The 26,135-nt window shown below is 61.1% G+C and overlaps 1 protein-coding gene across 3 annotated transcripts in view; it reads left to right on the top strand.

Moving 5' to 3' along the window:
- The window catches only part of ZC3H7B (zinc finger CCCH-type containing 7B), a 38,993-nt gene extending 16,178 nt beyond the window's left edge, over positions 1–22,815 (top strand). For all 3 annotated transcript variants that reach the window (XM_079775834.1, XM_079775835.1, XM_079775833.1), the window contains exons 5-23: positions 1,150–1,308; positions 2,886–2,966; positions 3,718–3,774; positions 5,262–5,304; positions 5,870–6,063; positions 6,372–6,693; positions 7,553–7,611; positions 8,323–8,422; positions 9,952–10,113; positions 12,421–12,626; positions 13,656–13,756; positions 14,675–14,856; positions 15,142–15,227; positions 18,357–18,490; positions 18,616–18,721; positions 18,851–18,959; positions 19,207–19,340; positions 19,431–19,594; positions 19,978–22,815. In XM_079775834.1, the coding sequence (XP_079631960.1) occupies positions 1,150–1,308; positions 2,886–2,966; positions 3,718–3,774; positions 5,262–5,304; positions 5,870–6,063; positions 6,372–6,693; positions 7,553–7,611; positions 8,323–8,422; positions 9,952–10,113; positions 12,421–12,626; positions 13,656–13,756; positions 14,675–14,856; positions 15,142–15,227; positions 18,357–18,490; positions 18,616–18,721; positions 18,851–18,959; positions 19,207–19,340; positions 19,431–19,594; positions 19,978–20,221 (2,643 nt within the window). In that variant the 3' untranslated portion in view covers positions 20,222–22,815. The remainder of the gene's footprint in view (positions 1–1,149; positions 1,309–2,885; positions 2,967–3,717; positions 3,775–5,261; positions 5,305–5,869; positions 6,064–6,371; positions 6,694–7,552; positions 7,612–8,322; positions 8,423–9,951; positions 10,114–12,420; positions 12,627–13,655; positions 13,757–14,674; positions 14,857–15,141; positions 15,228–18,356; positions 18,491–18,615; positions 18,722–18,850; positions 18,960–19,206; positions 19,341–19,430; positions 19,595–19,977) is intronic.
- The last annotated feature ends 3,320 nt before the right edge of the window (positions 22,816–26,135 follow it).

Raw genomic sequence — 26,135 nt, 5'->3', positions numbered from 1 at the left:
GGCACATGCCCGGGTTGTGGGCTCGATCCCCAGTAGGGGGCGGGCAGGAGGCAGCCAATCAATGATTCTCATCACTGATGTTTCTATCTCTATCTCTCCCTCTCCCTTCCTCTCTGAAATCAATGAAATATATATTTAAAATAAATAAATAAAATAAAACGGTACTGGTGCCTAAGCCCAACCCCAGATGGATTACATTAGAATCTGGGGCGGGGGGGCCCGGGGAACTGGGCAGGAGTCTGTGGGCAGTCAGAGCTGAGAACCCCTCTTCTCATCCCCCTGCCTCTCTCTGCAAACCTCTGGCCTCTTCCCCGCCCTCCTGGGCTCCTTGCCTCCATCACACCCTCACTTCCTCCTCCGCACTTCAGTCTCCTCTCCTCCTCAGAGCTCCAGCCTCCCCCTCGTGCCTGCCCTGCTCGCTCGCGGACTCAGGCACGCGCCAGATCCTGTGAGGCTGTGCTGTGGGCTCTGTGGAGGCTCAGCGACACCTGAACTCACAGTGGACTGTTGTGGACAAACGGGCCCGCCAGGTGCCTGCGCACACTCTTCAGTACGCTGGCTGCCTTCCGGAGCTCACTTCCTCTTGAAGGCGCCTTTATTATTCTTGTTGTAAAAGACTTTTTATGGATTTTCAGAGAGAGAGGAAGGGGGAGGGAGAGAGAGAGAAACATAGATGTGAGAGCAGAACATTGATTGGCTGCCTCCTACATGCCCCCTACTGGAGATCAAGCCCGCAACCGGGGCATGTGCCCTAACCGGGAATCGAACCAGCAACCTTTTGGTGCACAGGACGATGCCCAACCAACGGAGCCACACCGGCCAGGGCGCAGCCCATGGTGTTCTGAGCTGAAGGCAGACACGGAATAGACGTGCCTGAGTGACTGGGCTCATCACTGTAGCATGGAGGCTCCTCCCTCCAGTGTCCTGACAATGCCTATTGGCCGCCCCTGCAGCTGGACACAGGGATGCCCTTGACCGGCGTGTGAACACCAGAGCTGTTTCCTGTGGCTCTGGAGCCTCTCCCTGAGCCGGGTCCTCCAGCATCCTCTGTCTCTGCAGGGAAGGGAGGCCAGTCTTCTGGGGGGAAGCGGCAAAGGCTTGGGGGAGGGAGGGTAACGGGTTGACAGAGCACCTGCTCCTCTCCGGCAGGGCCTGTATGAGAAGGCGCTGGAGGACAGCGAGAAGGCGCTGAGCCTGGACGGCGAGAACATCCGGGCGCTGTTCCGCAAGGCGCGCGCCCTCAACGAGCTGGGACGCCACAAGGAGGCCTATGAGTGCAGCAGCCGCTGCTCGCTCGCCCTGCCCCATGTGAGTGTGGCTCTGCATCCACGCCAGGGCCCCGGCGTAGGGCCAGGCGCCAGCCCTCTGCACTGGCCCTCACTCGGGCCAAGCCACCCCATCTCTCTGAGCCTCGGTTTCCTCTGTCACATGGAGCTGCAGATACTTTTGTTAGCACTGAGCTCTGTGCCAGGTGTTGCTAAAGATACGTTGTGTTAACTCAGTTGCAACAAACAACCCTTTGAGGTGGGTACAGTTATCCCCATTTTAAAGACGAGGACAGAGAGGAAGGAACTTCCCCAGCGTCACTGCTAGGGGGCGGCAGAGCTGAGATTTGAACCCCGGCATTCTGATCACAGAGTTGGTGAGACCCTCGGAGTGCAGGGCGGCAGTGAGACTAAAAGGGGTGCCACCTGTGTGGGGTCCCAATGTCCAGGCTGTCATTAGGTCGGGAGGAGACCATGGGAAATGGCCAACAGAGAGCATTGCTTGCACCAGCCCACGCATGCTGGGCACATCACCCCCTCCACATTTACCCATCCACTTAGCAAGCATCTACTCAGTGCCCACACGGCGCCCAGTCTGTGCCTTTCGGGGACCCACCGTCTACTAGGAGACAAATGGAAATATCCCAGCTTAGGCCTGGCTCCACCATGGACCCCTGGCATGGCTGTAGACAAAGCACTTCCCCTCTCTGCGAATCAGCCCCTCGTTTATAATGTGTCCATCCTACTTTATCCCTGAAATAATGGGTGTGAGAGGACTGGGGGTGGTCAGTGCTTCCTGGGAGGACTCCCTGAGGAGGCGGGGCTTGGGTGGGGCTGGAAGAAGCAAGAAAGATTTGGGTGAGCAGAGCAGAGAGGAGGTCACTGCACGATGGTCCAAGGATCTCGGTGCAGGCTGCTGGCCTGGCTTTGGGTCCTAATCTTGGGTCTGCCACCTGCTAGCTGTATGACCTTGGACACGTGGCGTAGCCTCTCTGAGCCTTGGTTTGCACCCCTGCAAAATGGGGGTGATGGCATACCATGCATCATAGGGCTGTGCTGGGGACGGAATCAGAAAACCAGACAAGGCCGTTTGAGAGTCACACAAGTCACATAGTGAGAGCGCGGGGGCCCTCATCTGGGCACTTTCCTTAGGCACGTTACCACCCTCGCTGGGCTGGACAGCGGGTAAAGCCTCCTGCCCTCCCCGGAGTCATAGCTATGATAACTCGGTGACCTGGACCTGCTGTGAATGCTGGAGAATGCTGTGTGGATGGGGACAACTGTCCAAAGAAAGGTTCTCACTGTGAACTGAACTGAATTGGGGGAGCAGGAATAATAAACAAAAAGTAGAATAACGGTGAATGTTTTCTGAACACTTACTGTGTCCGGCAACGGGACAATATTAATATAAACAAAAATCACTCCATTGCTCTCCCTACAAGAAAAAAACAGCAGCACGGAGTCTGGTCCCAGCCCACCACGCTCTCGCCGTGTCACTTGGGCAGCCAGTGTCCCCTCCCGGGAGCTGCCGCGGCCCCCTGGCAGGCGGCACCAGGCGCCACAGCCCAGCCGGGTGAGCCGGGCCGGACGACCGCTCCACCCCGTGTCTTGTCTCCCCAGGATGAAAGCGTCACCCAGCTGGGTCAGGAGCTGGCTCAGAAGCTGGGGCTGCGAGTTCGGAAGGCGTATAAGAGGCCCCAGGTAGGTGGGCTCGGGGTGCTGGGGGGCCGGCGGGGGTGGAGGTGGGGAGACCGGAAGAGGGGGACCAGGCGCCTGGGGGAGAAGTAGGTGAGGGTGGCCAGAGCCAGGCCAGGCCAGAAGGGAGTGGCAGCAGGTGGTCCTCCCTCTCGCGGCTGAAAGCCCGGGGACGACTTTCAGCATCTTTAGGGCGAGGAAAGCGCAGCCAGAGCGCGCAGCTCACCGACACCAGACACCAGCCGTGAGGCCGCGCCCTCCCGCCTGCGCCTTAGCACCCGGGCCGGGGCCTTCGCTGACAGCGCCCTTCAGCCTCATGCCCTCAAATAACCCCGATGGCGCGTATTTGAAATGTTGGTGTCCGTTCGGTTCACGTGGCACCTACTGTGTGCCAGGAAGCTGCACGTAGGAAGGGTCCGGCTCTCGAGTCCTGCTGTGACCTTGAGCACGTTAGTTCCCTCTCCACCTGGAACGTGGGATAATGGTGCCCACCTCAGAGGATCAAAACGAGAGGATGAGATGGCACCTGGTGCCGGGCCTGGCACACAGGAGGAGTGTGTGCTTGGAAGTCCTCTCCAGGCCATGGTGGCAGAAAGGAGGCGCCCAAATATGACCCCGAGAGAGTGCAGGTGACTCCCAGCAGCCCTGGGGGCAGAGAGCTTGGGAGGGACCGCAGACCCCGACTGACCGCCTGGGTGATGGGACCCTGAGCATCTCTCCGGGATCTTCACTCTCCCCCCTCCCCAATCTCTGGCAGGAATTGGAGACCTTTTCTCTGCTCAGTAACGGCACTGCGGCTGGTGTGGCAGACCAGGTAGGGCGGGCCCGGGCCCCAAGCCTCCCTCCTCACCTCTAGGAGCAGCTATCGGGGTTCATCCATCACAGAGCTCTGAGCCCACTCCCTGGGGTGTCTGACCTCAGGCAGCAGGTGCCGGGGCATCAGACTGAAGGGCTGGGCTCAGTCTCTCCTCATCCCCGCTGCTGAGCCAGGCGCCTGCTCTGGGGAGAGGGGTGACTGCAGCCCGGGCCCAGGCCTGGGCCTGAGCCAGGCTTGTGAGGACAGCTCTGGGGTGCACGGCGTGGGGACAGGCGGTGCTGCTGGTGGTGGGAGTGGTCACTGCAGGGGCCTCCGGGATAGCCCACGGCCCCTTGAGAAAGGAAACCATGGCAGCGGGAGGGAAGGGAAGGTGGTTGGGGCCAGCCACGCGGGCCTCCTCATGTGGGTGTGGCAGGGCTCAGCTCACGCATCACTCCCCACCACTCACCGCACACGGACTGCTGGGCGGACTTGGAGGCTTTCTGCAAGATGAGGGACAGGCTGTAAGAGGACCGACGGAGCCTGTGTCCTGCCTCGTTATCCAGAAGGAGAGATTGAGGCACAGAGTGGGCAGGGGCCTGGGCCAGCGTCACACAGCAAGGCAGCAGCAGGCCGCCCTCCAGGGCGCTATAGCACTGCCATCCATCCGCTCAGCACCTCCCAGGGAGCCCCTTCTAAGCCCTGGGCGCCGCTGTGCCCGGGCCGCGGGAGGCGTGGCTTTGCCCTTGGGGGCCTCGCAGGCTGCTTGGGGGCAGGCGCGACCTCCCCTGGTTTGTAACCGTCACTCATCGTGGTGTGTAACCAGGAATTATTAGCCTCGCACATACTGAGTGTTCAAAAAGAGAATGAATGAACGTATCAGTCTGTTCGGGCTGCCATGGCCAAGTGCAGCCTGGGTGGTTTACAAACGACTTACCGTCGGTGCTGGAGACTGGGATGTGCAAGATCAGGGCGCTGGCAGAGCCCACGGTGCAGGACCCAGGGGGCCGGGGAGGACGGCCACGGCCGGAGGGGAGGAGCCATGCCCGGGACCGAGGGTGGAGGCTGCGGTGAGAGCCCAGTCCACCCGGCCAGCTCTGAGCGCGTGGGTCTAACATTTCACGTCACCATTTACCAAACGCGTGAAGCCCTCCCTGCAGGTCAGCATGTTCCAAGCTCGGTGCAGGTGTCAAAGGGTTTCTCCTAAAGCCCCGGGGGGCGGGGGGGTGACGGTGTTACCCACTTTATACAAAAGGAAGCGGCCGGAGCGGGTGAGGCCCTCGGCAGGGCTCCCTCAACAGTGGGTCCCACCCGCCGACTCAGCCGGGGCGGGGCCTGGGGCGGACTCTGGTGATGGAGGAGTGGCCCTTTGGCGCCTTCCTGGCCGTCCTGTCCAGGCCCGAGGTTAACAGCAGCCGTAGTCCCTCGGGCCGGGGGACACCCGAGCGCTGGGCACCGTGGCCTCCCAGCCCGGGCCTGCCTGACCCCTGTCCTTCCTCCCACAGGGACCTTCCAACGGACCGGGCTCCATCGATGACATCGAGACAGGTAGTGTCCCTCTCGCAAGGGCACGGGGTGGAGACGGGCCCAGGGAAGGGCTCAGCCAGCCCCAGCCCTGCAGACAAGGGCTCCTGGGGACTCCCTGCAACATGAGAGCAAATAGTGGGTTCAGGAAGAGTCCCCACAGGGAGGGGAAAGCACCTCTCCAGCCTGGGGGGGGCACCTCAAAGTGAGGGGTGCTGGTCCCATGTTCTCCACTCCAGCCCCCTCACCCGGCGTCCACCTCTGTCCAAGTCCTCTGCCTTTGTTCTCACTGGCTCCCCGGAAGGTCACTTTAAAGGTGTCCCTCAGAGAAGGAGGCTTGCCCAGGTTGGGATATTCAGGCACTGCGCCAGGCCCGTCAGGGACATACTGTGGGGCTCAAGGACCCTGCCCCACTTCCTGGACTAAGACTGAGCCTCGGCCACTGGGTCAGGCCAGCGGGCAGGCAGGGTTAGGGGAGGAGCTGGGGGAGGAGGAAGGGTGTTGGGGGAGGACCCAGGACCCTGGGACACGGCCCCCACTCCCACCAAGCAGGACCTCCTACAGCTACTGAGCCCCCCCCACCCCACAGACTGCTACATGGACCTGCAAGGCTCCCCGGCCCTCCTCCCCACCCCCCCCACGATGCCCCTGTTCCCCCATGTGCTGGACCTGTTGGCGCCCCTGGAAGGCAGCAGCAGGGCGCTGCCCAGCACCGAGGGCCTGGACGACTTCTCCGACGGGGACGTCCTTGGTCCGGAGCTGGACACCCTTCTGGACTCACTGGTGAGCCCTCTCTTCTCTCCGGAACCCCCTCCTGCCTGGGCCCCGCCACAGTCATCCTCACGTCCCACAGCGGGTGGAGGGATGGCCCCATCTCTGTCACGGGGGCGGGGAGGGGGGGGAACAGGCTTTGGGGGCAGAAACACGAAGCTGCAGTATGTGCAGGGGGGGCAGTGCAGGGGGGGGGGGCGGCGGTTCCTGGTTCCCCCAGGGGTCAGGCAGGGCTGAGGCCGGAGGGCTGGCTTGTCCCAGTGCCGACCGTGCCAGGCCTGGGCAGGTGCGTTCTCTGACCCCGGCTCTCCACCCTGCAGTCCCTGGTCCAGGGCGGCCTGCCTGGCAGCGGTGTGCCCAGCGAGCTGCCCCAGCTGATACCCGTGTTCCCCGGCGGGACCCCGCTGCTGCCACCGGTAGTGGGTGGGTCCATCCCCGTCTCCAGCCCCCTGCCCCCCGCCTCCTTTGGCCTCGTCATGGACCCCTCCAAGAAGCTGGCTGCCTCCGTGCTGGATGCCCTTGACCCCCCGGGCTCCGCGTTGGACTCCCTGGAACTGCTGCCCTACTCAGAGACCCGCCTGGACGCCTTGGACAGCTTCGGGTCAACCCGGGGCTCCCTGGACAAGCCCAGCTCCTTCATGGGTGAGGCCCGGGTGGCAGTCACCCCTCACCCCCTGACGGCTCCAGTCTCTGGAGAGCGGAGTTGGGATCACAGCTGTTTGCCAAAGCCCGGGTCCTGTCCCCCGTCAGGCCCAGGGCCATGTCCCCTGCGGCTCTCGGCTCAGGGTCGGGCAGGTATCGTGTTCAAAATCGAACCGCAGAGCTGGGACAGGCTAGGACTGCAGACCTGTGGTCTGGTGCTCGCTGTCCAGCCTCCCAGGGACTGGGGTCGCTAGGCCGGTGGGTTCAAGGCCATGGGCTCCTTCAGTCCCACACAGCTGGGTGCCAGGAACCCAGACAGGCACAGGCCCACGTGGGCCCCTCCAGGCACAGCTTTCCGCAGACGAGAGCTCCCGGCTGAGGGGATTCCCGGCTGCAGGAGCGCAGAGGGGCGCCCCGCACCTCAGGGCCAGAGGGGCTCCAGGGGAGGTGATGCGCCTCCTGAGGGTGAGAGCCCAGTCCACCCGGCCTGCAGGAGGCCTCTGCCAGCAGAGGGAGCCGTCCACACAGGCCCGCATGGCAGGGATGTCTCCCAAGGCCCGGAGCAGACGAGGGCGGGCAGGATGGGGGCCTTGGAGACCTGAGCTAGTCTCGGAGGACCTGCGGCCAAGCTGAGGGGCTGCGGCTGTCTCCTGGGCCCGTGGGGGTGCGGGAGGTGTGGGGACATGCGCAGGCTGGGATGCTTTCCTGTCCCCGGGGGTAGAGTTAGGGGATCGGCATGAATAGGAGAAGGTGTGTAGGCTGGGCGGCTCCTCTGGGTTAGAAACATGGAGAAAGTCCTCGGAGGGCCCCTCACACCCTTCAGAGCAGGGCCCTGACCCCCTGTCTTCTCCTTGCCCAGAGGACACCAACTCACAGGACCAGCGTCCCCCCAGCGGTACTCAGAAACCAGCCGCCTCGGTGAGTGATGCGGTGAGGATGCGTGACCAGCCATGCACCCGGGGGTGGAAAGCGAGGGCTGTGGGCTCCAGAGTGGGGGTGAGCCCTCTGCCTGGGACAAGGGGCTGCACCCCCCAGAGGGGCCCAGGAGCAGGTGGCCTCTCAGCCCTTCCCGACTGAGCCGCGTGCTGGGAGGGTGAGCAGAGGGCCGGGTCTGGCAGAAGAGGGCATGGAGGCTCAGGGGGGCTGAGTGACTTCTCCAGCGTTAGTAACATCCCTGGTTTTGGGGCTCAGCCAGGCTCGGCGGGTGGGCGCGCACTTGACCAGGAGTTAGGCAGCCTGGCCTCCTGCCTCAGCTGCACACCAGCTGTGCGGCCCCGGGGAAGTCCCTAACCTCGCCTCGTCTTGTGGGGCTTGGGAAATGGAGGCTGGGGCGTGCACAGCCCCACGGGGTCCACTCCTCTTGCTCTGCTGTCCTGCTGGGCTTGTGTCCCGGGGGGGGCTCTAGGTCGAGATCACCGTTACCCCCAGGCTTCTCCAGTCCCCACGTTCTGGATTCTTGGATCATAGAAGGAGCTCCCGGGCTGGGAGGGCAGAGGAAGGGGGAGGGTCCTGGGCTACAGTTCTGCTCTTGGGTGGGTCATAGAGCCCCCCACTTCTGGTGCCCAGGCTGGCCCTGGTGGCTCCAGCCCTCGTCCAGTGGTCAAGATGCCCAACTTCCTCTTGTCACAGCCGGAGCCCTCCATGCCCAACACCGCCTTGCTCATCAAGAACCCCTTGGCTGCCACCCACGAGTTCAAGCAGGCCTGCCAGCTCTGCTACCCCAAAACAGGTAACGTGCACCCGCACCTCGCCCCGCTGCCCAGAGATGCTGGGGGTCGCGAGCGTGGACACCCAGAATGACAGGTCCTCGTGTGCCGGTCAGAGAGGAGGGCGGGCACAGGAGCAGACAGGGAGACAGTGTGGGGGTGGGGGCTTTCACCAGTGCGGGGAGGCTGGAGGGCATGAGGGGCGCTGCTGGTGCGTCTCGGCGCCTGCAGCCCGGAGGCTGGGACCTGGCTGCGGCATGCAGAGCCCGCCCGCCGCGGGAACGCGGGTGCGCCCCTCCACGCCCCCCTGAGTGTCTCTCACGGGTGACTGCAAACCTTGCCCAGCACCCAGGTGGCAAAGGAGTTTGGGAGAGGACACTAGCTGGGTGGCCCCAGGGGAGTCCCTAGACCCCAAATCCAAGGGAGGCGGTGGAAGTCGCTCAGAGATGCCCGGGATTGGGAGATGATTTTCAGCTCACCCAGAGTCTCAGGATTCTGGACTCTCAGGCTCGGGGTTTCTCTGCCGGAAGCCCACGGCCCCAAAATTCTAGGCCAGTGGTCGGCAAACTCATTAGTCAACAGAGCCAAATATCAACAGTACAACGATTGAAATTTCTCTTGAGAGCCATATTTTTAAAACTTAAACTATATAGGTAGGTACATTGTTATTAACTTAATTAGGGTCCTCCTAAGCTGGCCTTTGCTAAAAACTCAAGGGGCCAAAGAGCCACATGTGGCTCGCGAGCCGCGGTTTGCTGACCACTGTTCTAGGCGATACAGGATCCCAGGTTAGACATCCCAGCAGGCTGCATCCTCCCTCAGGGTGTTGGAGTTGGCGGGGCCTTCGGGGTCATCCAGTTACTGTCCTCCACCTGCTGCCAGACCCCCCTGGCCCACCCCACACATGTCGCCCCGCCTGAGTCATCCCCCAGAGCTCCACGGGCCGTGGGGTCGAGAGCAGAAGCCACCTTGGCGGATGGCTGTGTCCGTGAGGAAGTTCTTCCTTGGCTGCCTCCCCGACCCCCCCGCCCGCTGCCCCTGTGCTGAGGAAGCCACAGGCCGGGAGCCGGGGCCCACCTGGTGCTGGCAGCCAGACCGCAGGGGGCCCCCGCAGGGCCGTTTCCTGTTGGTCCCTTTAAGGAGATCACCCCACTCCAATGTCCGGGGACAGGGGCCCCTTGGCCAGGAAGAGAAAGGAGCAGGGGAGGGAGGATGAATCCGGGCGATGCCATTCAGACAGGAAAAGAGGGGGGCGTTGTGGAGGTCTGCTCTCTGCTGGGCACTGTCTGCATAATTCGCTTAAGGAAACGCGGAAATGCTCAGGCTCACCAGAGGGCCAGGGGGCGGGGGCGGGGTGCTGAGAAGGGGCTCCTTGAAGGGCTTCCCCCATCCCAGGCCCCAGAGAGCATATGGATGGAGGTGGGGGTGGCGGAGGCCCCGGTGAAGGAGGCAGGTTTGTAGACTGGGGCCCGATTCCCACTGCTTGGGCCCGTCAGCCATCGCCTTCAGTTCTGGTCCCCAAGTCACCGTCCCTGTCCCCCTGCCCCCACAGGCCCCAGGGCCGGCGACTACACCTACCGTGAGGGCCTTGAGCACAAGTGCAAGCGGGACATCCTGCTCGGCCGGCTCCGGACCTCCGAGGACCAGACCTGGAAGCGGATCCGGCCCCGGCCCACCAAGACCAGCTTCGTGGGCTCCTACTACCTGTGCAAAGGTGGGCGGCCTGCGGCGGGCGGTGTTCCCACGCCAGGCTGCCGCTCTGCCCCTCACCGGCAGGCAGGTGGGCAGAGCAGGCGTGGCCCATCGAGGATGACTCCCACCTCCGAGAGAGCGTCTCCCGCCGGACCAGCTCTGCAGACGGGCGGGAACATTGGGGGGTTCCCTTCGAGCTGGTGGCCGCCGCACAGTTGGTGGAGAGCTAGCCTGCTATGCGGCAGGGCCCACTGGCTGCGGGGAGGTGCGGAAAGAATCCGTGTACAGCACTGAGGACTGGCACATAGTAAGGCTCCAGACATGTTAGCTCTTATTTATTTTTTATTTTTATTTATTTTTTTGTTAATCCTCATCTGAGGATATTTTTCCATCGATCTTTTAGAGAGAGGGGAAGAGAGAGGGAAAGACAGAGAGAAACATCGATGTGAGAGAAACACATCGATTGGTTGCCTCCTGCACGAGCCCCGACCAGGGCCCGGGCTGGGGAAGAGCCTGCAACCAAGGTGCATGCCCTTGATTGGAATCGAACCTGGGACCCTTTTTTAATATATATATATATATTTTTTTTAATTGATTTTTTTACAGAGAAGAAGGGAGAGGGATAGAGTTTTAGAAACATCGATGAGAGAGAAACATCGATTCAGCTGCCTCCTGCACACTCCCTACTGGGGATGTGCCCGCCACCAAGGTACATGCCCTTGACCGGAATCGAACCTGGGACCCTTGAGTCCGCAGGCCGACACTCTAGCCACTGAGCCAAACCAGCCAGAACAATAAATGTTAGCTTTTAAAAAGTATTCTGTTGCCATTGCCCTCACTCCTGGCTCATGTCAACTTGGTTGAAATTGAATAGACAGTTATATACCTTACTAGAGGCCCGGTGCACGAAATTCATGCATGGCAGGGAGGGTGTCCTTCAGCCCAGCCAGCACCCTCTCCAATCTGCGACCCCTCAAGGGATGTCCGACTGCCCGTTTAGGCCCGATCCCACCGGTGGGATCGGGCCTAAATGGGCAATCGGCCATCCCTCTCACAATCCAGGACTGCTGGCTCCCAACCGCTTGCCTGCCTGCCTTCCTGATTGCCCCTAAACGGTTCTGCCTGCTAGCCTGATCACCCCCTAACCACTCCCCTGCCAGCCTGATCGACGCCTAACTGCTCCCCTGCCAGCCTGTTTGCCCCTAACTTCCCTCCACTGCAGGCCTGGTCACCCCTAACTGCCCTCCCCTGCAGGCCTGGTCCCCCCAACTGCTCTCCCCTGCAGGCCTGGGTCCCTCCCAACTGCCCTTTCCTACAGGCCTGGTTGCCCCCAACTTCCCTCCTCTGCTGGCTTGGTCACCCCTAACTGCCCTCCCCTGCAGGCTTGATTGCCCCCAACTGCCCTCCCTTGCAGGCTTGGTCCCTCCCAACTGCCCTCCCCTGCTGGCCATCTTGTGGTGCCATATTGTGTCCACATGGGGGCAGCCATGTTGTGTGTTGGAGTAATGGTCAATCTGCATATTACTCTTTTATTAGATAGGATAGAGGCCTGGTGCACAGGTGGGAGCTGGCTGGTTTTCCCTGAAGGGTGTCCCAGATCAGGGTGGGGGTTCCCTTGGGGCATGGGGTGGCCTGGGCGAGGGGCCTGTGGTGGTTTGCAGGCTGGCCACGCCCCCTGTCGACCCAAGCGGAGGCCCTGGTATCTGGGGTTTATTTACCTTCTATAATTGAAACTTTGTAGCCTTAAGCGGAGGCCTGGGTTGTGCGGAAAGCTTGGCTTCCTCCATTGCCAGGGAAACCCAAGCCTCCCTCCTGCTCTCTGTGGCCGTAGCCATCTTGGTTGAGTTTATGTGCATATTTGCTCCTGATTTGTGGGCGTGGCTTGTGGGTGTGGCTTGTGGGTATAGCGGAGTGATGGTTAATTTGCATATTGCTCTTTTATTAGATAGGATATGCGTTCTTCTCTTCCTCAGCCAAGCGTCTTGGTGCATCTACATAGCAAATACGACAGCCACAGTGTTATTAAGTGCTTTATGTTGTCACCGTTTTGTATCCACCGTCACGCACCCTCAAACTCTGGGTGGTGCCTGATGGTAGCCATGTTTTGCAGATGAAGATGTGCATCCCCACCCCCACCCACCCAGGTGTAGAGCTAAGAGGATGCGCCCCTCCCCAGTCCTCGTGCGGGCAGGGCACCACCCACGTGTCGGAGATGAGCCCCAGCCCCGCCAGGGGGCTGCTGCACCCCCCGGGCCGCGGCAATGGTCCTGGGGGCGCAGGGGGCCGCCTTCCCGCCTGGCAGAACGTGTGTCCTGTTGCCTCTTTGCAGACATGATTAACAAGCAGGACTGTAAGTACGGGGATAACTGCACCTTCGCCTACCATCAGGAGGAGATCGACGTGTGGACCGAGGAGCGGAAGGGCACCCTCAACCGCGACCTGCTCTTCGACCCGCTGGGGGGCGTCAAGCGCGGCAGCCTCACCATCGCCAAGCTCCTTAAGGAGCACCAGGGCATCTTCACCTTCCTCTGCGAGGTACCTGCCGCCGGCCCCGCGCCGCCCGCCGCCTCCCCAGGCGGAGGCACAGTCGGGCTGGGAGGGCTCCCTGGCGCATTCCCCCGGAATGGCAGCCCTGAGCCTGTGGTTTGGGAGGCCTGTCCCTAGAGTCCGCGGGTCCTCGGACTGATAGACAGTGAGGCTCAGAGGCTCCGTCCAGCCCCTCACCAAGGGCGGCAGAAACTGAGGCCAGAAGAGATCACACCGGCTCTTCCCTCCCGGCCGCCGTGGGCCGGGCTGGGGCCGGCGCTGTAGGTTCTCATTCCACCCTCCTCGCCGCCTTGCCCGGTTGTGCTGACTTCAGTGCCCGCTGCCCCTCCCTGCGTGTGGCCGGCCTGTATCCTCTCCCGGGGGTATCCTCAGACCCTCGGAGGCCCAGCTGCGATCCAGCCAGCCCCACAGGCTGCTGTTCATTCCCTCCCCAGAGCGGTCACAGAAGGCCCTGCTGGGCCCTGCCTCCCCACCCAGCCATGGCCTGTGAGGGTCCACTTCTGTGGAGTGAGAGCGCTGGTCCTGGATGCTGGCCGGGTTTGGTGCAGCTCAGCCCCACCCCGATCCATCACACAGCCAGCCCTCCCCCGACTCGGAGCGGGCAGGGAGACGCGGACAGCAGGCAGCCCGGGTGTCCGCTCCCAGTCGGACGGCTGCGTGTACTTTACAGAGCACCTGCAGTTCCGTTACATCCTTTCTGAGCTCCACGGGGAACCTGTGGGACAGACCCTGTGTGGTCATCCCCAGTGCACAGTTAAGGAAACTGAGGCTGAGGCATGGGGTAACCCCTGCCCTCGGCATGGCATGGTGAATCCCAACCCAAGGAAGGGTGGGAGCAGAGAGCCAGGGCCCAGGTTACCTGTGAGTGAGAGCCAGAGAGGCGGGGACCACAGACCCTGGGACTCCCTTCCTCACTTCCCAGACTCAGGGACTCAGAACAGGGCTTCCGGGGACCCATCTGTCCACCCCCCACCCGGGTGGTCATGCCGGGTTCCAGCCCAGGCCCTCCCCGGGCAGATCTGCTTTGACAGTAAACCCCGGATCATCAGCAAAGGCACAAAGGACTCTCCATCCGTCTGCTCCAACCTGGCTGCCAAGCACAGCTTTTATAACAACAAGTGAGTGTGGCCCACAGCCCAGCCCGGGGACGGGGGCGCATGGAGAGGCTCCCGGGGGCGGCTCAGAGGCCTGGGGAGCAGCTGAGGTCAGAGGGTGGACGGAGGGTGTCAAGGCAAGGGGCAGAATTTGGGACTCAGAGCCAGCACCCCCCTGGAACGGACAGACAGACCACCTCTATGGAGCAGCCTTTTGGGTATGAGAACGGTCCCCTAGTCCTGAGGGCAGGGATGCTGCCTGTGGCGTACGGATGAGAACGCTGAGGCTCTGAAGCAGGTCACCCATCAGGCAAGAGGGAGGCCACACCTCTGACTCCTGTCTGGTGCCCTCCACTCTCGTGACATCAGCGTCGGCAGAGTGGGAGGGGCTGGGTGAGCCAGGCACCCACGTTTGCTCCCTCTGACCCCCTTGGCTCTGCCCCATCGGGGATGATGGAGCCCAGGCCCTGGAGTCCCAGCTGGTCGGGGAGTGGCCTGTCCTGTGTCCTCCGGCCCCCCTCACCCTCCATTTCCTCACTGAGCAGTTGATGGTTCCGAACCTCCTAAGGCTGCTGGGAGGGTGACTGGATCCCTGGCCTGAGGGGGTGCTTTATTATCCCTCTGGGTGCAAGCCCAGTTCTGGCGCATCGGGCTGGGAACCCGAGGGCAAGGCCCCTTCTCCACCCACGGGCGCTCCCTTCTCCCAGCAGGGGGAGCTGTTGTCCTGCTCCTGCTGGCAGCTCTGCCCTTGAGCTTGCCCCAGACTGAGGGGGGGGCGGCGGGGCACCCAGCTGGACTCTCACCAGGGCTGCCTGAGTGTGGGACCCCCACCTGCCGCCTCCTGTGCCATTGCTTGTAGATACGGTCAGCGGGGCAGGAGGCACCCTCCCCTCAGGCCCAGCAGAAGGGGGCTGCAGCCTGCATTTCCCCACCTGCCCCCAGGTGCCTGGTGCACATCGTCCGCTCCACCTCCCTCAAGTACTCCAAGATCCGCCAGTTCCAGGAGCACTTCCAGTTCGACGTGTGCCGCCACGAGGTGCGCTACGGCTGCCTGCGGGAGGACAGCTGCCACTTCGCCCACAGCTTCATCGAGCTCAAAGTCTGGCTGCTGCAGCAGTACTCAGGTGGGCCGGCAGGGCAGGCTCCCCCGAGGGCGGCGGCAGGTGCAGAGAGGGGGGCGGCCCCTGGGGGGCTGCCTCGGGAGGAGCCGGTGCTTCCTAAACATCCCAGAGGCTCTGCCCTCAGGCAGCGGCCCGGCCTGGGGGACCCAGGCTTCTCCCTCTCCGGGCACTGCCAGGGGAGCAGGCAGAGGCAGGTGGACCGTGGGTGGCACCAGCACCTCCCAGAGCGCTGCCTCTCCTTGCCGGCCGAGCTCCTTCAAGGACACCAGGTCCGCTCTCCCTCCCCAGGCATGACCCACGAAGACATCGTCCAGGAATCCAAGAAATTCTGGCAGCAGATGGAGGCCCACGCGGGGAAGGCCGGCAGCAGCTTGGTAAGGCCCTGGCCTGGGGACGCACATGATTGCAGATTTACCAGAAAATTATCAGAATCGTACATGGACTATGTACACCCTTTTCTGGATTCCCCAGATGTTAACATTTACCACATCCCACGCTTTGTCCTGTGAGCGTGTGTGTGTGTGTGTGTGTGTGTGTGTGTGTGTGTGTACCTGCACGTATACGTTTATATACGGAATGCACACACTTTTTTCCTGAACTATTTGAGAATAAGTTGCAGACACGATGCCCCATTTCCCCTAAATTCTTCAGTGTGTGTTTCCTAAAAATGCAGCCGCTCCCGTCCGTAATAACCCCAGGACCGTTCTCAGCCCACAAAGCTGACATCGGTGTGCCTGTGCCGTCTGGCGTGCTGCGTTCAGATTTTGCGAGCCGTTCCCAATCCCGAGCACCGCGCAGCTTTCCCGTCGTGTCTCTTTAGTGTCCTTTCCCCAGAGCAGCCCCTCCGTCTCTCTGTCTCTCGTGACCTTGACATTGGTGAGGAGCCGGTTGCTTTGTGAAAGGCCCGTCCACGCGGGATTGTCCGATGGTTCCTCAGACCTCGGGGGGATGTTCTGTTCTTCCGGGTCCCTCCCCCGGCGGCACGTCGTCCGATTTGCCCTTTTACTGGTGACGACTTGCTATGAGGTGCCCCCACCGGGCCGGTTTCTCTGCTGTGAGGTTACGCTTCCCCCCCTTTAAAGTTCATAACTGTCTTCCGGGAGGTCCTTGAGACCATGTCAGTGTCCTGGTGCTCCTCACACTTACACCCGCGGAGTGTATCGCCTCCCTCCCTCGTGAGCCTCACCCCGGTCCTGAAGATGGCACGGCGGCGTCATGGCTTTTGCGGACGCGGGCACGGAGGCTCGGCATGCTCAGGCCTGCCCAGGGGCACACTTAGTGGAGTAAATCCCAGCTTCTCTGACGTCTGGTCTGGAGCTCCCCCTGCCCCGTCCCACCCTGCACCATGCCCTTCACCCCTGAGGGCTCCTCGTCCCTAAAATGGGGACCACGGTCCTGCCTGCCATCTCCCAGGGTAGGGCTGAGACTCCCAGGAGCCGATCACGCTGCAGCTCGCTGAGTCCCTCTGTGCCATCCCCATCCTCACCCCTGCCCCAGGAGGCAGGGATCCTTGTAACTTAGGGGACAGCGGGGAGAGAGAAGGGGTGGCCTCAGGGCACAGGAGACGGTGACTTGTGCCATCCACACATGAGGGACGACCCCCTCACTCAGGCCCACCTGAGGCCAGAGGTGTGCCAGGGAGCAGGTCAGGCTGGTCGGCCAACAGAGCTGCCCAGCCCCTCGGGCCTTCCCTCTCTCTTCTTAGCCCCCTGGTTGCCGGTCCTTTTCCTCTCTCTCCCCTAGTCCTGGTTGCTCCCTTCCCCTGTCCCTCTCCCATGGGTGTAGTTTTGCTACTGGCCGGGCACCAGTGAGGGGCTAAGCCTGGACCTGGGCATCATCTTCTAGAGAGAAGACTGTCCTTGCCACCACCTGTCCTTCTGACCCCTTCATCCTGCCCAGGGCAGCTGCCGGGGTCCCCAGGAACGGGGCCAGGCCTGGCTGCTCAAGGTACCATGACAGCTTTCCACCCCCTCTTTCTGCCAGGCCCCACCCTCCCCACCAAGGTGCCTCTCGGGCCTGGCTCCAGAACTTCTGTGCCAGGCCCGGTCACGTGGGCACGGGCGTCTTGTTCGTTTGCCATCATAGGCTGGGGCCAGTGGCAGAGTGGGACCGGGAGGGAGATGCCAGGGTGTCTGGCCAGTGCCTGGGCACAGCTGTGCCATCCCGCAGAGAAGCACGAGCACCCGCCTCACGCCAGGTCCCTGTCCTCGGCCGCTTACCTGTGGGTGGCTTAGTAACGCCGCCGAGCCTCTGCTTCTCCGTCCAACGGGAAAGACCCACCTACCCCCAGGCTGCAGCCAGGGGGAGGCTGGCTGTTGTGAGAGTGAACGGATGTGGCAGTTCACTCGCCAGTGGCTGAGCCACGGTGCCCCTCCAGGCCCCACTCCCCTCACCTGTGGAAAGGGGAGCATCCCGCGGGACAGCAGACATCCAGCTGCCGCGGATAAGCGTCCTGTACGCTCTAGTGCAGGCCGTGGCCCGGGGATTAAGGGGTGGGTTTATGTCATCATCGGGACGACGTGTGTCATCCTGGGGCTGAGCCAGCGCTCAGTCAGCACCCGACAAGGACAGAACCCCTTCCTGCCCCGGGCAGCCCCTGGGCTGGGCAGTGCCAGGGACAGCGCACCCATGGCAGGGGACTCGAACCTGCAGCCTGGAGGAGAGTGCTGCCTGGAGGGGCGGCCCCGTCTCAGATTCCAGGGAGGCTGGGAGGCTCTCGCTAACGGAGGGAGGGACAGTGAGGTTGCAGGGAGTGAGGCTGAGTGGGCATCTTCTCACCGCCTGCCCCACCCTCGACCAGGATGCTCAGAGCAGGAACTCCTGCCTGCGAGGGAAAGGCTGGGGCAGAGGACGGGCATGAACGCGTGGGGCCTTGGAGAGTCCAGGGCTGCCCAGCGGTCTGTCCCACCGCCCATCACAGGCCCCTCCATCCCCACCCGCTGCAGGGGGCTGTCCACCTCCTGGGCCCTGCTCTCCAGCGGGGAGCTGTCCACCTCCCGGCCCTCCGAACTGGATGAGTCCGTCACCATGGGGCAGCTTAGGTGCTGTGGGAGCTCGGAGGATGGGCAGCTGCCACTTAGGAGAGCTCTAGGAAGGCTTCCTGAAGGAGGTGCTTGAGCTGAGTCGTGAAAGTTTCTAGACCAAACCTATGAAGAACAGACAAAGGGCATTCCAGGAAGAGGGAACGGCGTGTGCAAAGGCAGGGAGCTATGAGGTCGCATGCTGTGCCCAGAGAAATGCCAGCAGCCCCACAGACCAGGCCGATGTGGACTAGCCAGCTAAGGCGGAGAGCACGGGATCAGGAGTCGGGACTCCCACTCCAGGCCTCGCTCCCACGTGGAGAGGCGATGGGCCTGGAGCTGGGGGTCACTTCCTGCCAGTAAGTGGTAATGGACTGGCCCATCCCAAGGCTCCGGGCAGTCCCAATGCCCCTGGAGGGGACTCATGATGGACCTCAGGCCTTAGCCCTGGTGCCTGAGCTTCACCAGCCCCTCTGCCCACAGGGTGCCCCGCGGACACATGGGCCCAGCACCTTTGACCTGCAGATGAAGTTCGTGTGTGGCCAGTGCTGGAGGAACGGGCAGGTGGTGGAGCCTGACAAAGACCTCAAGTACTGCAGTGCCAAGGCCCGGCACTGGTGAGTGGGCGCGGGCTGGGTGGCGGCCACCCGAGTGCCACGGGTGAGGGGGCCACGGCTCTCTGCGGAGGCCACACAACCAGAGGCTCTGCCCACGCCCTCCCGACGGCCCGCTCTGCCCACAGCTGGACCAAGGAGCGGCGGGTCCTGCTGGTGATGTCCAAGGCCAAGAGGAAGTGGGTGTCAGTGAGGCCGCTGCCCTCCATTCGCAACTTCCCACAGCAATACGACGTGAGCCCTGGCGGGGGGTGGGGGGTGCCGTGGGGCCCCGGAGGGTGCCGTGGGGCCCAGAGGGCTTGCCCTCGGTGGGCGGTGGCGCCATCCGGCGGTACTCAGCAGGACCTCCCCGCGCCTCCACAGCTCTGCATCCACGCGCAGAACGGCCGCAAGTGCCAGTACGTGGGGAACTGCTCCTTCGCACACAGCCCCGAGGAGCGGGACATGTGGACCTTCATGAAGGAGAACAAGAGTGAGTGGCAGACCGGCCAAGGCGGGGCCTGGCCCTGTGTCCCCTCGTTGCCGGACACCCCGACTCTTCAGCAGGCCTGAGAGCACCTTGGCCACCGGGCCCTTCTCCGGGTGTACCAGGCCACGCTCTCTGGGGTTGCCCGGGCAGCCCAGCAGCAGGGCCCGAGAAGCCCCAGTTGTCTAGCAGGGGTCCCGGGCAGCACGGATGGAGCGCCCTCCCATGCACTCTGTCCCCTGTGTCCCTCCAGTCCTGGACATGCAGCAGACCTACGACATGTGGCTGAAGAAGCACAACCCGGGGAAGCCGGGGGAAGGGACCCCCATCAGCTCCCGGGAAGGGGAGAAGCAGATCCAGATGCCCACGGACTACGCCGACATCATGGTAATGCCCACGCGCGCTTGGGCCGCGGGGAGGGGCCCAGCCTCCAGCGGGGGTGTGCGGAGCGGGCACCCATGGTGGCTGTGCCCCCAGATGGGCTACCACTGCTGGCTCTGCGGCAAGAACAGCAACAGCAAGAAGCAGTGGCAGCAGCACATCCAGTCCGAGAAGCACAAGGAGAAGGTCTTCACGTCCGACAGCGACGCCAGCGGCTGGGCCTACCGCTTCCCCATGGGCGAGTTCCGGCTCTGCGACAGGTGCTGGCGGGGGGCGGGCGCGGGGGCGGGGAGGGCGGACAAGCCGTGGCCCCGGGAAACAGAGGCCGTGGCTAGCTCCGGCTCTGCTGGGTCTGGAGATGGCACTCCAGGGATGGCGTGTCCAGGAACAGCTGCCCCTGGACGTGAGGAGCCTGGCGCCGGGCAGGGCAGGGTTGCAGGGGTGAGGTGGTTGGGCCTGGCCAGACCCTACTTCGCAGCCCTGGGTCCCTGGAAAAGGCTGGGACGTGCCGGCACGCAGCAGCACCGAAGCCGCCCGGGGGGGGGGGAGCTTGTCTTGGGGGAGGCTAAGCTGCTGGCCCAGGTCCCGCAGACGTGGTGGACAGGGCACAGGGCGTGGGCAGTGAGCCGCCTGCTGCCAACAGGCTCCAGAAGGGCAAGGCCTGCCCGGACGGGGACAAGTGCCGCTGCGCCCACGGGCAGGAGGAGCTCAACGAGTGGCTGGACCGGCGCGAGGTGCTGAAGCAGAAGCTGGCCAAGGCCCGCAAGGACATGCTTCTGTGTCCCCGGGACGACGACTTCGGCAAATACAACTTCCTGCTGCAGGAGGACGGCACCGCTGGCGCCGCCCCAGAAGCCCCTGCTGCTGCCACGGTCCCCGGGGAGTAGGCCAGGTCTTGCTTGTGGGTGAAGTCCTAGGGTCAGGGGTGTGGGTGGGAACAGAGGGCCTGGCGGAAGGGCCGGGGCAGCCTGGGGGGTTCGGGGGCCGCCCTCATCAGGCAGCCCCTGGCCCTGGAGGCCCTACCCATCCCATCCGCTCCCACTACCCAGTGTGCGAGCCAGGTGCACGTGCTGTGGCTCAAGGGGTCCCAGGGTCCTCATCCTGCTGAAGCCCTGGGCAGCCCCCTCCCCCCAGCCCCAGCGCCCCTGGTTGGACCCCTCCAGCTTCAGCTACAGCTTTAACTTCTGTCTGCTCCTAAAGGGGGCCCGAAGCTCAGGGCTGGGGAGCCTGGGGTCCCCACTTGAATCTGCAGCAGGAGGGTCCTCTCTACCCACCTTCATTCCACCCCCACCTCCCTGGGGACAGATCAGGACACAACAGAGGGTAGGAGGCTCCAATTAGCTTTAAAATGCAGCCCCAGAATGGAGCTGGGACACGGCATTGGTCACTTACCCTCTGGGGCCTCAATTTTCCCTCCGGTTGGAAGAGTGGGAGGGACTGGGCTAGATGATCTCTGGGGTCTGGCCCTTTAGTGAGGCCGCCAGCCCAGCCCCTCTCATTCTTGAGCCATTGAATGTAGATTGTAGATCCTCAGAGCCTTTGGTGATGACCCAGCCCAAAGCCCCCATTCTGCAGATAGGAAAACTGAGGCCTAAAGGGGAGGAGTGACCTACACGGGGTCTCCATCCCACGGCATGAGGTAAGCTGGGGTGCAGACTGGTCAGGAGACTCAGGGCCCATCATTAGCTATGTGACCGCCTCTGGATCAGTGTGCAGCTGGGGTCCCAGGCAGCGCCACCCAGGGGCTGGGGAAGGAAGCTCAGGGGTTTGGTCTTGTCAGCACGGAGGAGGGGAAGTCCTCTCCTGAGGATGGTTGTGGGGAGCGTCCAGCAGAGGTCTCTTCCCACACCACTCGGGAAAGGTGGGAGGGGCAGGGAATGAGGTACTGAGGCGAGGGGATGCTGAGAGAAGGGAGACATGACCCCGGGGCATCATGGGCCATTCTAGGACCAGACACAGTCCCTCTTTTTGGGGGACCCAGCATGGTCCTTTCCTCCTTCTCCCTTAGACCCAGAAATACAATTATGACTGTCTGTCCTGGCCCCTCCCTGCTCCCTGGCCCTGCCAGCTGCCTAGGACCCCAGTTGACCCCCCAGCCCCTGCCCCCACCCACCAAGCCCCTCTCCTGTCCTCGTGTAGCCTAATGTCTGTGTGCGCCCTCTGCTCTCCATCCCACCCCCTGTGTGCAGGCCCAGTCTCCCCTGGTTCCCTAGACATTCCAGAATGCCCCACACCATTGGCACAGAAGTGGGGCCCCCCCAGAAGGAACCAGGGACCCAGGCTGGGGTCGGGGGTGAGACGGAGAGTATAGAGCACCCCTTACTTCTCCTCAAGCAAGGATCGACAGTGTGATGATAGGACGACGGGCATCGGGCTCAGAGAAGCCTGTTTCTCTTGCCACCACTGCCCACCCTTCCCCCAATGATTGTGGCATGCATCCCTCCCTCCCCCTGCCCCCTCCCCCGCAGGCCAGCACTGCAGAGTGCGGGTGCTGGTGGCGTGGCCGGAGGGCAGGAGAGACCACACCCAGTGTGGGGGCCGTGGCCATGAATGTCAATGACACTTGTTTCCCCTGGTCCGTGGTGTTGCAGTCTGTTGTCACCAGCCTTGTTTTAGTGTGTATATATGTCGCCCCGTGATGCATATATACACAGGTATTAAATATATCGCTCTATATAATATTATATATGTGTGTGGTATCCAACGAATCACTTCTGTGGAGGGCTAAAGATAAAGAATTTGACCAGAAAAATGCAGCCACCCTGGTGTAATGTGGAGAGGTTTTCAAGGTCGTCAGGCCATTTCCGGGGATTCAGGGACTAGGGCCAGGGCCAGAGGTGACTGGGCAGCAGGCAGAGGGGGATCTGCGGGGGGCCCAGCTCTGCCTGCAGCTCCCAGCGCCCCCTCCTGGGCAGAGAGCAGGAGTGCGCAAGAACAGCAGAGGATTGGTGTTTACCCCTCACCCAAGGGAAAAGGATTAGAGTCCGGATTTTTCTTCAACCCGTTTTTCGTCCCAGGGCCTCCGGATCTGGGCCTTCCTGGCCTGGCCGAGATGGATCCCTAGCAGGAGGCAGGAAGGGGTGGGGAGGGAGACAGGAGTGCGCTTGGAATGATGAGGGCGATGATTTCAGTTGTGATCCTGACGGGGAGGCTCGGAGAGGGGAACCAGGGCCTGTGCCCACCGCCATCGGGCAGGGACAAGAGGTCACGCCCCATGGCGATGGGCAGGCGCCCTTGATGGAGTGTCCCTTTGGGGCGGGGCAGGGAGGGAGGCTGCATTTCTCAGCTGGGCAGGAATCAATGCAATGGTCCTTTTAAAATGTGTATTAAAATTTTAAGAATACCACACTTTAATATTAAATATCCATAAGGTCTAGTATCTTGATAATAATGTAGATGTTTTAATAACAATTTTTGTCCTTCTTAAAATAAAATGAAAGAAACTTGCTTCTTTTAGCCTTTGTTCTAGAAAATAAACGTGTGCATTTTGGCCTCTGTCCCCCAGGTGTCGCTCCTGTTCCTCCCTGCCGGGCACTGGTGCCTGGGGCAGAGCTGGCTGGTGCTGGGCAGGCCTCCGCCAGACATTCCAAGGGGTGCAGGGCAGGCCCGTCCCTGTGTAAACAGGGCAACTCAGCTGACCCTGGCTCAGGCAGCCCGGCTGACGGCTGACGGGGACAAGCTGTGCTCTGCATAAGTGGCCCCGTAGCCACCCTTTGCCGGCTCCTCCGCAGCCTGCCTGCTGTGGCGCTCCCGCGAGCTGTGCAGCAGTCCCCACGCCTCCCTGCGTTCTCCATGTGCACGGTCCTGGGGTCCAGAGGTCTAGCTCTGTGCCCTTTCTGGGTGTGGCTTTTCCAGAAAGGTGAGGGGCCGTGTCATGCTTTGGAATATGATCCTGACCGCAACCCAGACTCCTCTGGGCCCAGTCACCTGGGCTTCCTCATCTTTGAAAGGAGAGAGTGTACTAGGCCAGGAGTTCTCACTGAGGGACATCTGCATCTGCTGGAGGTACTTTCTCAAATCTCCGATTGGGTGTGGTTACAGGTGATGGAGCGGGGACCTGGTGTGAGAGGCTGCAAATGATCATGATCAGACAGCTTGAAACAACAGTACAACCCTAGTTGGTTTGGCCCAGTGGATAGCGTGAACAGTCCCAGGTTCGATTCTGGTCAAGGGCACATGCCCCACCCTGGCCTACATCACGACCTCCCTTGAACTCAGGAAATGAAAGAGTAAAATAAGGAAGTGGACTAAGCTCTTAAATTCTCCTAAATTCCCCTCTGGTCCTTGTTTAGCTCAGGTTTGTAAGCATGAACTGAGCACCCACACCATCTCAGATCCTGGGGATACAAATTACTAAAGATGGCTTTCCTGAATCCATCATCTGCCAGGGAGACAGACCTGCAGGGATGAATGTAGGATGATGTGACAGGCTCAGTTGTGGGACAGACACTCCAAGTGCCAGCAAAGGCACCTCATCCAGGCTAAGGGAACCGGGAGGGCTACCTGGAGGAGGTGACACTGGAATTGAGGCTTTAAAAAATTATATCATTGTAATCAATGTGCACTTACTGATCTGCATCTTGCTTTTTTCTCTCAATTGTATTTCACATGTGCATCTTCATGCCCCAATGTAACCTAGATATTTATGGCCAGTGGCTGGCACTTCATCAAGGTGCCAGAGCTGGCTTGAGCAGCCCCCAGTTATTGAATGCAGGCTCGTTTCTGGTCTTCAGTCCTGTGACGAGGGACTGCGGTGACGACCACCGCCACCAATGCAGGCTCCTCCTCCTCCCTGCCTTTGGGGAAACTGCTTTCGAGGAGAGATGACTGTCCGGGACCTGGGGCTGCAGATGGGTGCAGGTGAGAGCTCTGCCAGAAACTGCATCCACATATACCCCGACCAGGGGAGCTATCTCAGCAAGACCTCTGAGCCAGGAAACCCAAGAAGTGCAGAAAGCCCTGGCCGGTTTGGCTCAGTGGATAGTGTGTCAACCTGCAGGCTGAAGGGTACTGGGTTCGATTCCAGTCAAGGGCACATGCCCAGGTTTCAGGCTCCATCCCTAGGAGGCAGCTGATCAATGATTCTCTCTCATCATTGATGTTTCTATCTCTCCCTCTCCCTTAGTCTCTGAAATTAATAAAAAATATATACACTGGGGTGGGGGGGACAATGGTAAGCTATGTACACATATAATACCTTAATAAAATATATATATATGTTTTATATATATAAAACATAATAATCTGGCCACACACACTGAGTGGCCAGATTATTATGATCTCTGAACGCATAATAATCTGGACACTCAGTATAAAAGGCTAATATGCGAATTGTCCCCTCAACCAGGAGTTCGACCAGCAGGCAGGCCAGCCAACAGCCCATGTCCCTTCCCCCTGGCCAGGCTGGCCGGACCCCGCACATGCACGAATTCATGCACCAGGCCTTTAATACACACACACACACACACACACACACACACACACACACACACTCTGAGTGGCCAGATTATTATGCGTTCAGAGATCATAATAATCTGGCCACTCAGTGCATTTTTTAAAAAAGTGCAGACAATCCCAACACACCTGCCATGTGGCTCCTCTGAATGTCCCCAGGCTTGTATATGGCCTCCCCTCTCCATACCTCTGCCCTCCCTAGCATCTTTTTGGTTGTTGTTATTAATCTTTACCCGAGGATATTTTTCCATTGATTTTTAGAGAGAGAGTGGAAGGGAGGGGGAGAGACAGAGAAAGAGAAACATTGATGTGAGACAGACACATCGATTGGTTGCCTCCTGCACGCACCGGACTGGGACTGGGGATCAAACCAGCAACCAAGGAATGTGCCCTTGACCGGGAATTGAACCCAGGACCCTTCAGTCCGAGAGCCGACGCTCTATCCGCTGAACAAACTGGCTAGTGCGTCCCTAGCATCTTGATTCAGCAACCTGCTGATGTGGTCCGTGTGTGACCATAGGTGATGCTGCTGGCTGGACACCCTGGGTGCAGAGTGGGGGTGCCAGGTGGACTGACTCAGTGGCATGAAAATTCCTTAAGGGTAGGGACTTGCCTGGCTGGGTTTGTTATTTGACTTTGAATTCCTCACAAGAGCTAGGCTGGGCCAGGTATGCAGTAAGCACTCATTCCTACATTGAAGGGGTCTGCAGAGAGCTCGCAGGAACGATCTCTGAGAATGAAATGTCGTGCAGCCAGTGGGTATTTTGAGACATGTAGGGTACGTCCTATTGCCTCTGAAATCACGCTCCGTGGGCACCTACCCACTCCAACTTTGTGGCAAGCCTACCTTGCACGTGACAGGGTTCTCTGGCCAAGGAGTGGTTACTGTACCAGCTCAGCCTCAGTCAGCCCCAGCCTACAAGTGCAGGCAGCCTGCACACCGGGCCACCGCGTCCTCGTGTCCTCGCCCCGGGCTCACAGAGGCAAAGGGCACTAGAAGGCTAAACACAAAATTAAATTAGTTACGAAGAAGGGGCGTGGGGAGGAGGGACTGAGATAGACATGACATGTTTAAAGGATACCTTTATCAAAAGTTTTGAGCTTTGAGCCATATACTGTTTTATTAAATTTAAAAATTGACATTAATTGTTCATTAATTTGGGAAAAGAACATGGTTTGGGGAGGGCCCTTAGGAAGGGAGGGAGGGTCGTTAGAAGATAAGATGAGGGCTGTTTGGAAGAGGCCAGGAAAGGTTCCTGGAGTTTGATTCTGTGCGAAGTGGGATCTTGGAGAGCAGGGGAGGACTGCAGAGAGATCAGCTACAGTAAAGGAAGCAACTGCTTACTG

This window comes from Cnephaeus nilssonii (genome assembly GCF_951640355.1).
Source record: "Cnephaeus nilssonii genome assembly, chromosome: 6".
Taxonomy (NCBI): Eukaryota; Metazoa; Chordata; class Mammalia; order Chiroptera; family Vespertilionidae; genus Cnephaeus; species Cnephaeus nilssonii.
The sequence above is the reverse complement of the archived record's forward strand: the minus strand, read 5'-3'. Positions and strand labels throughout refer to the sequence as shown.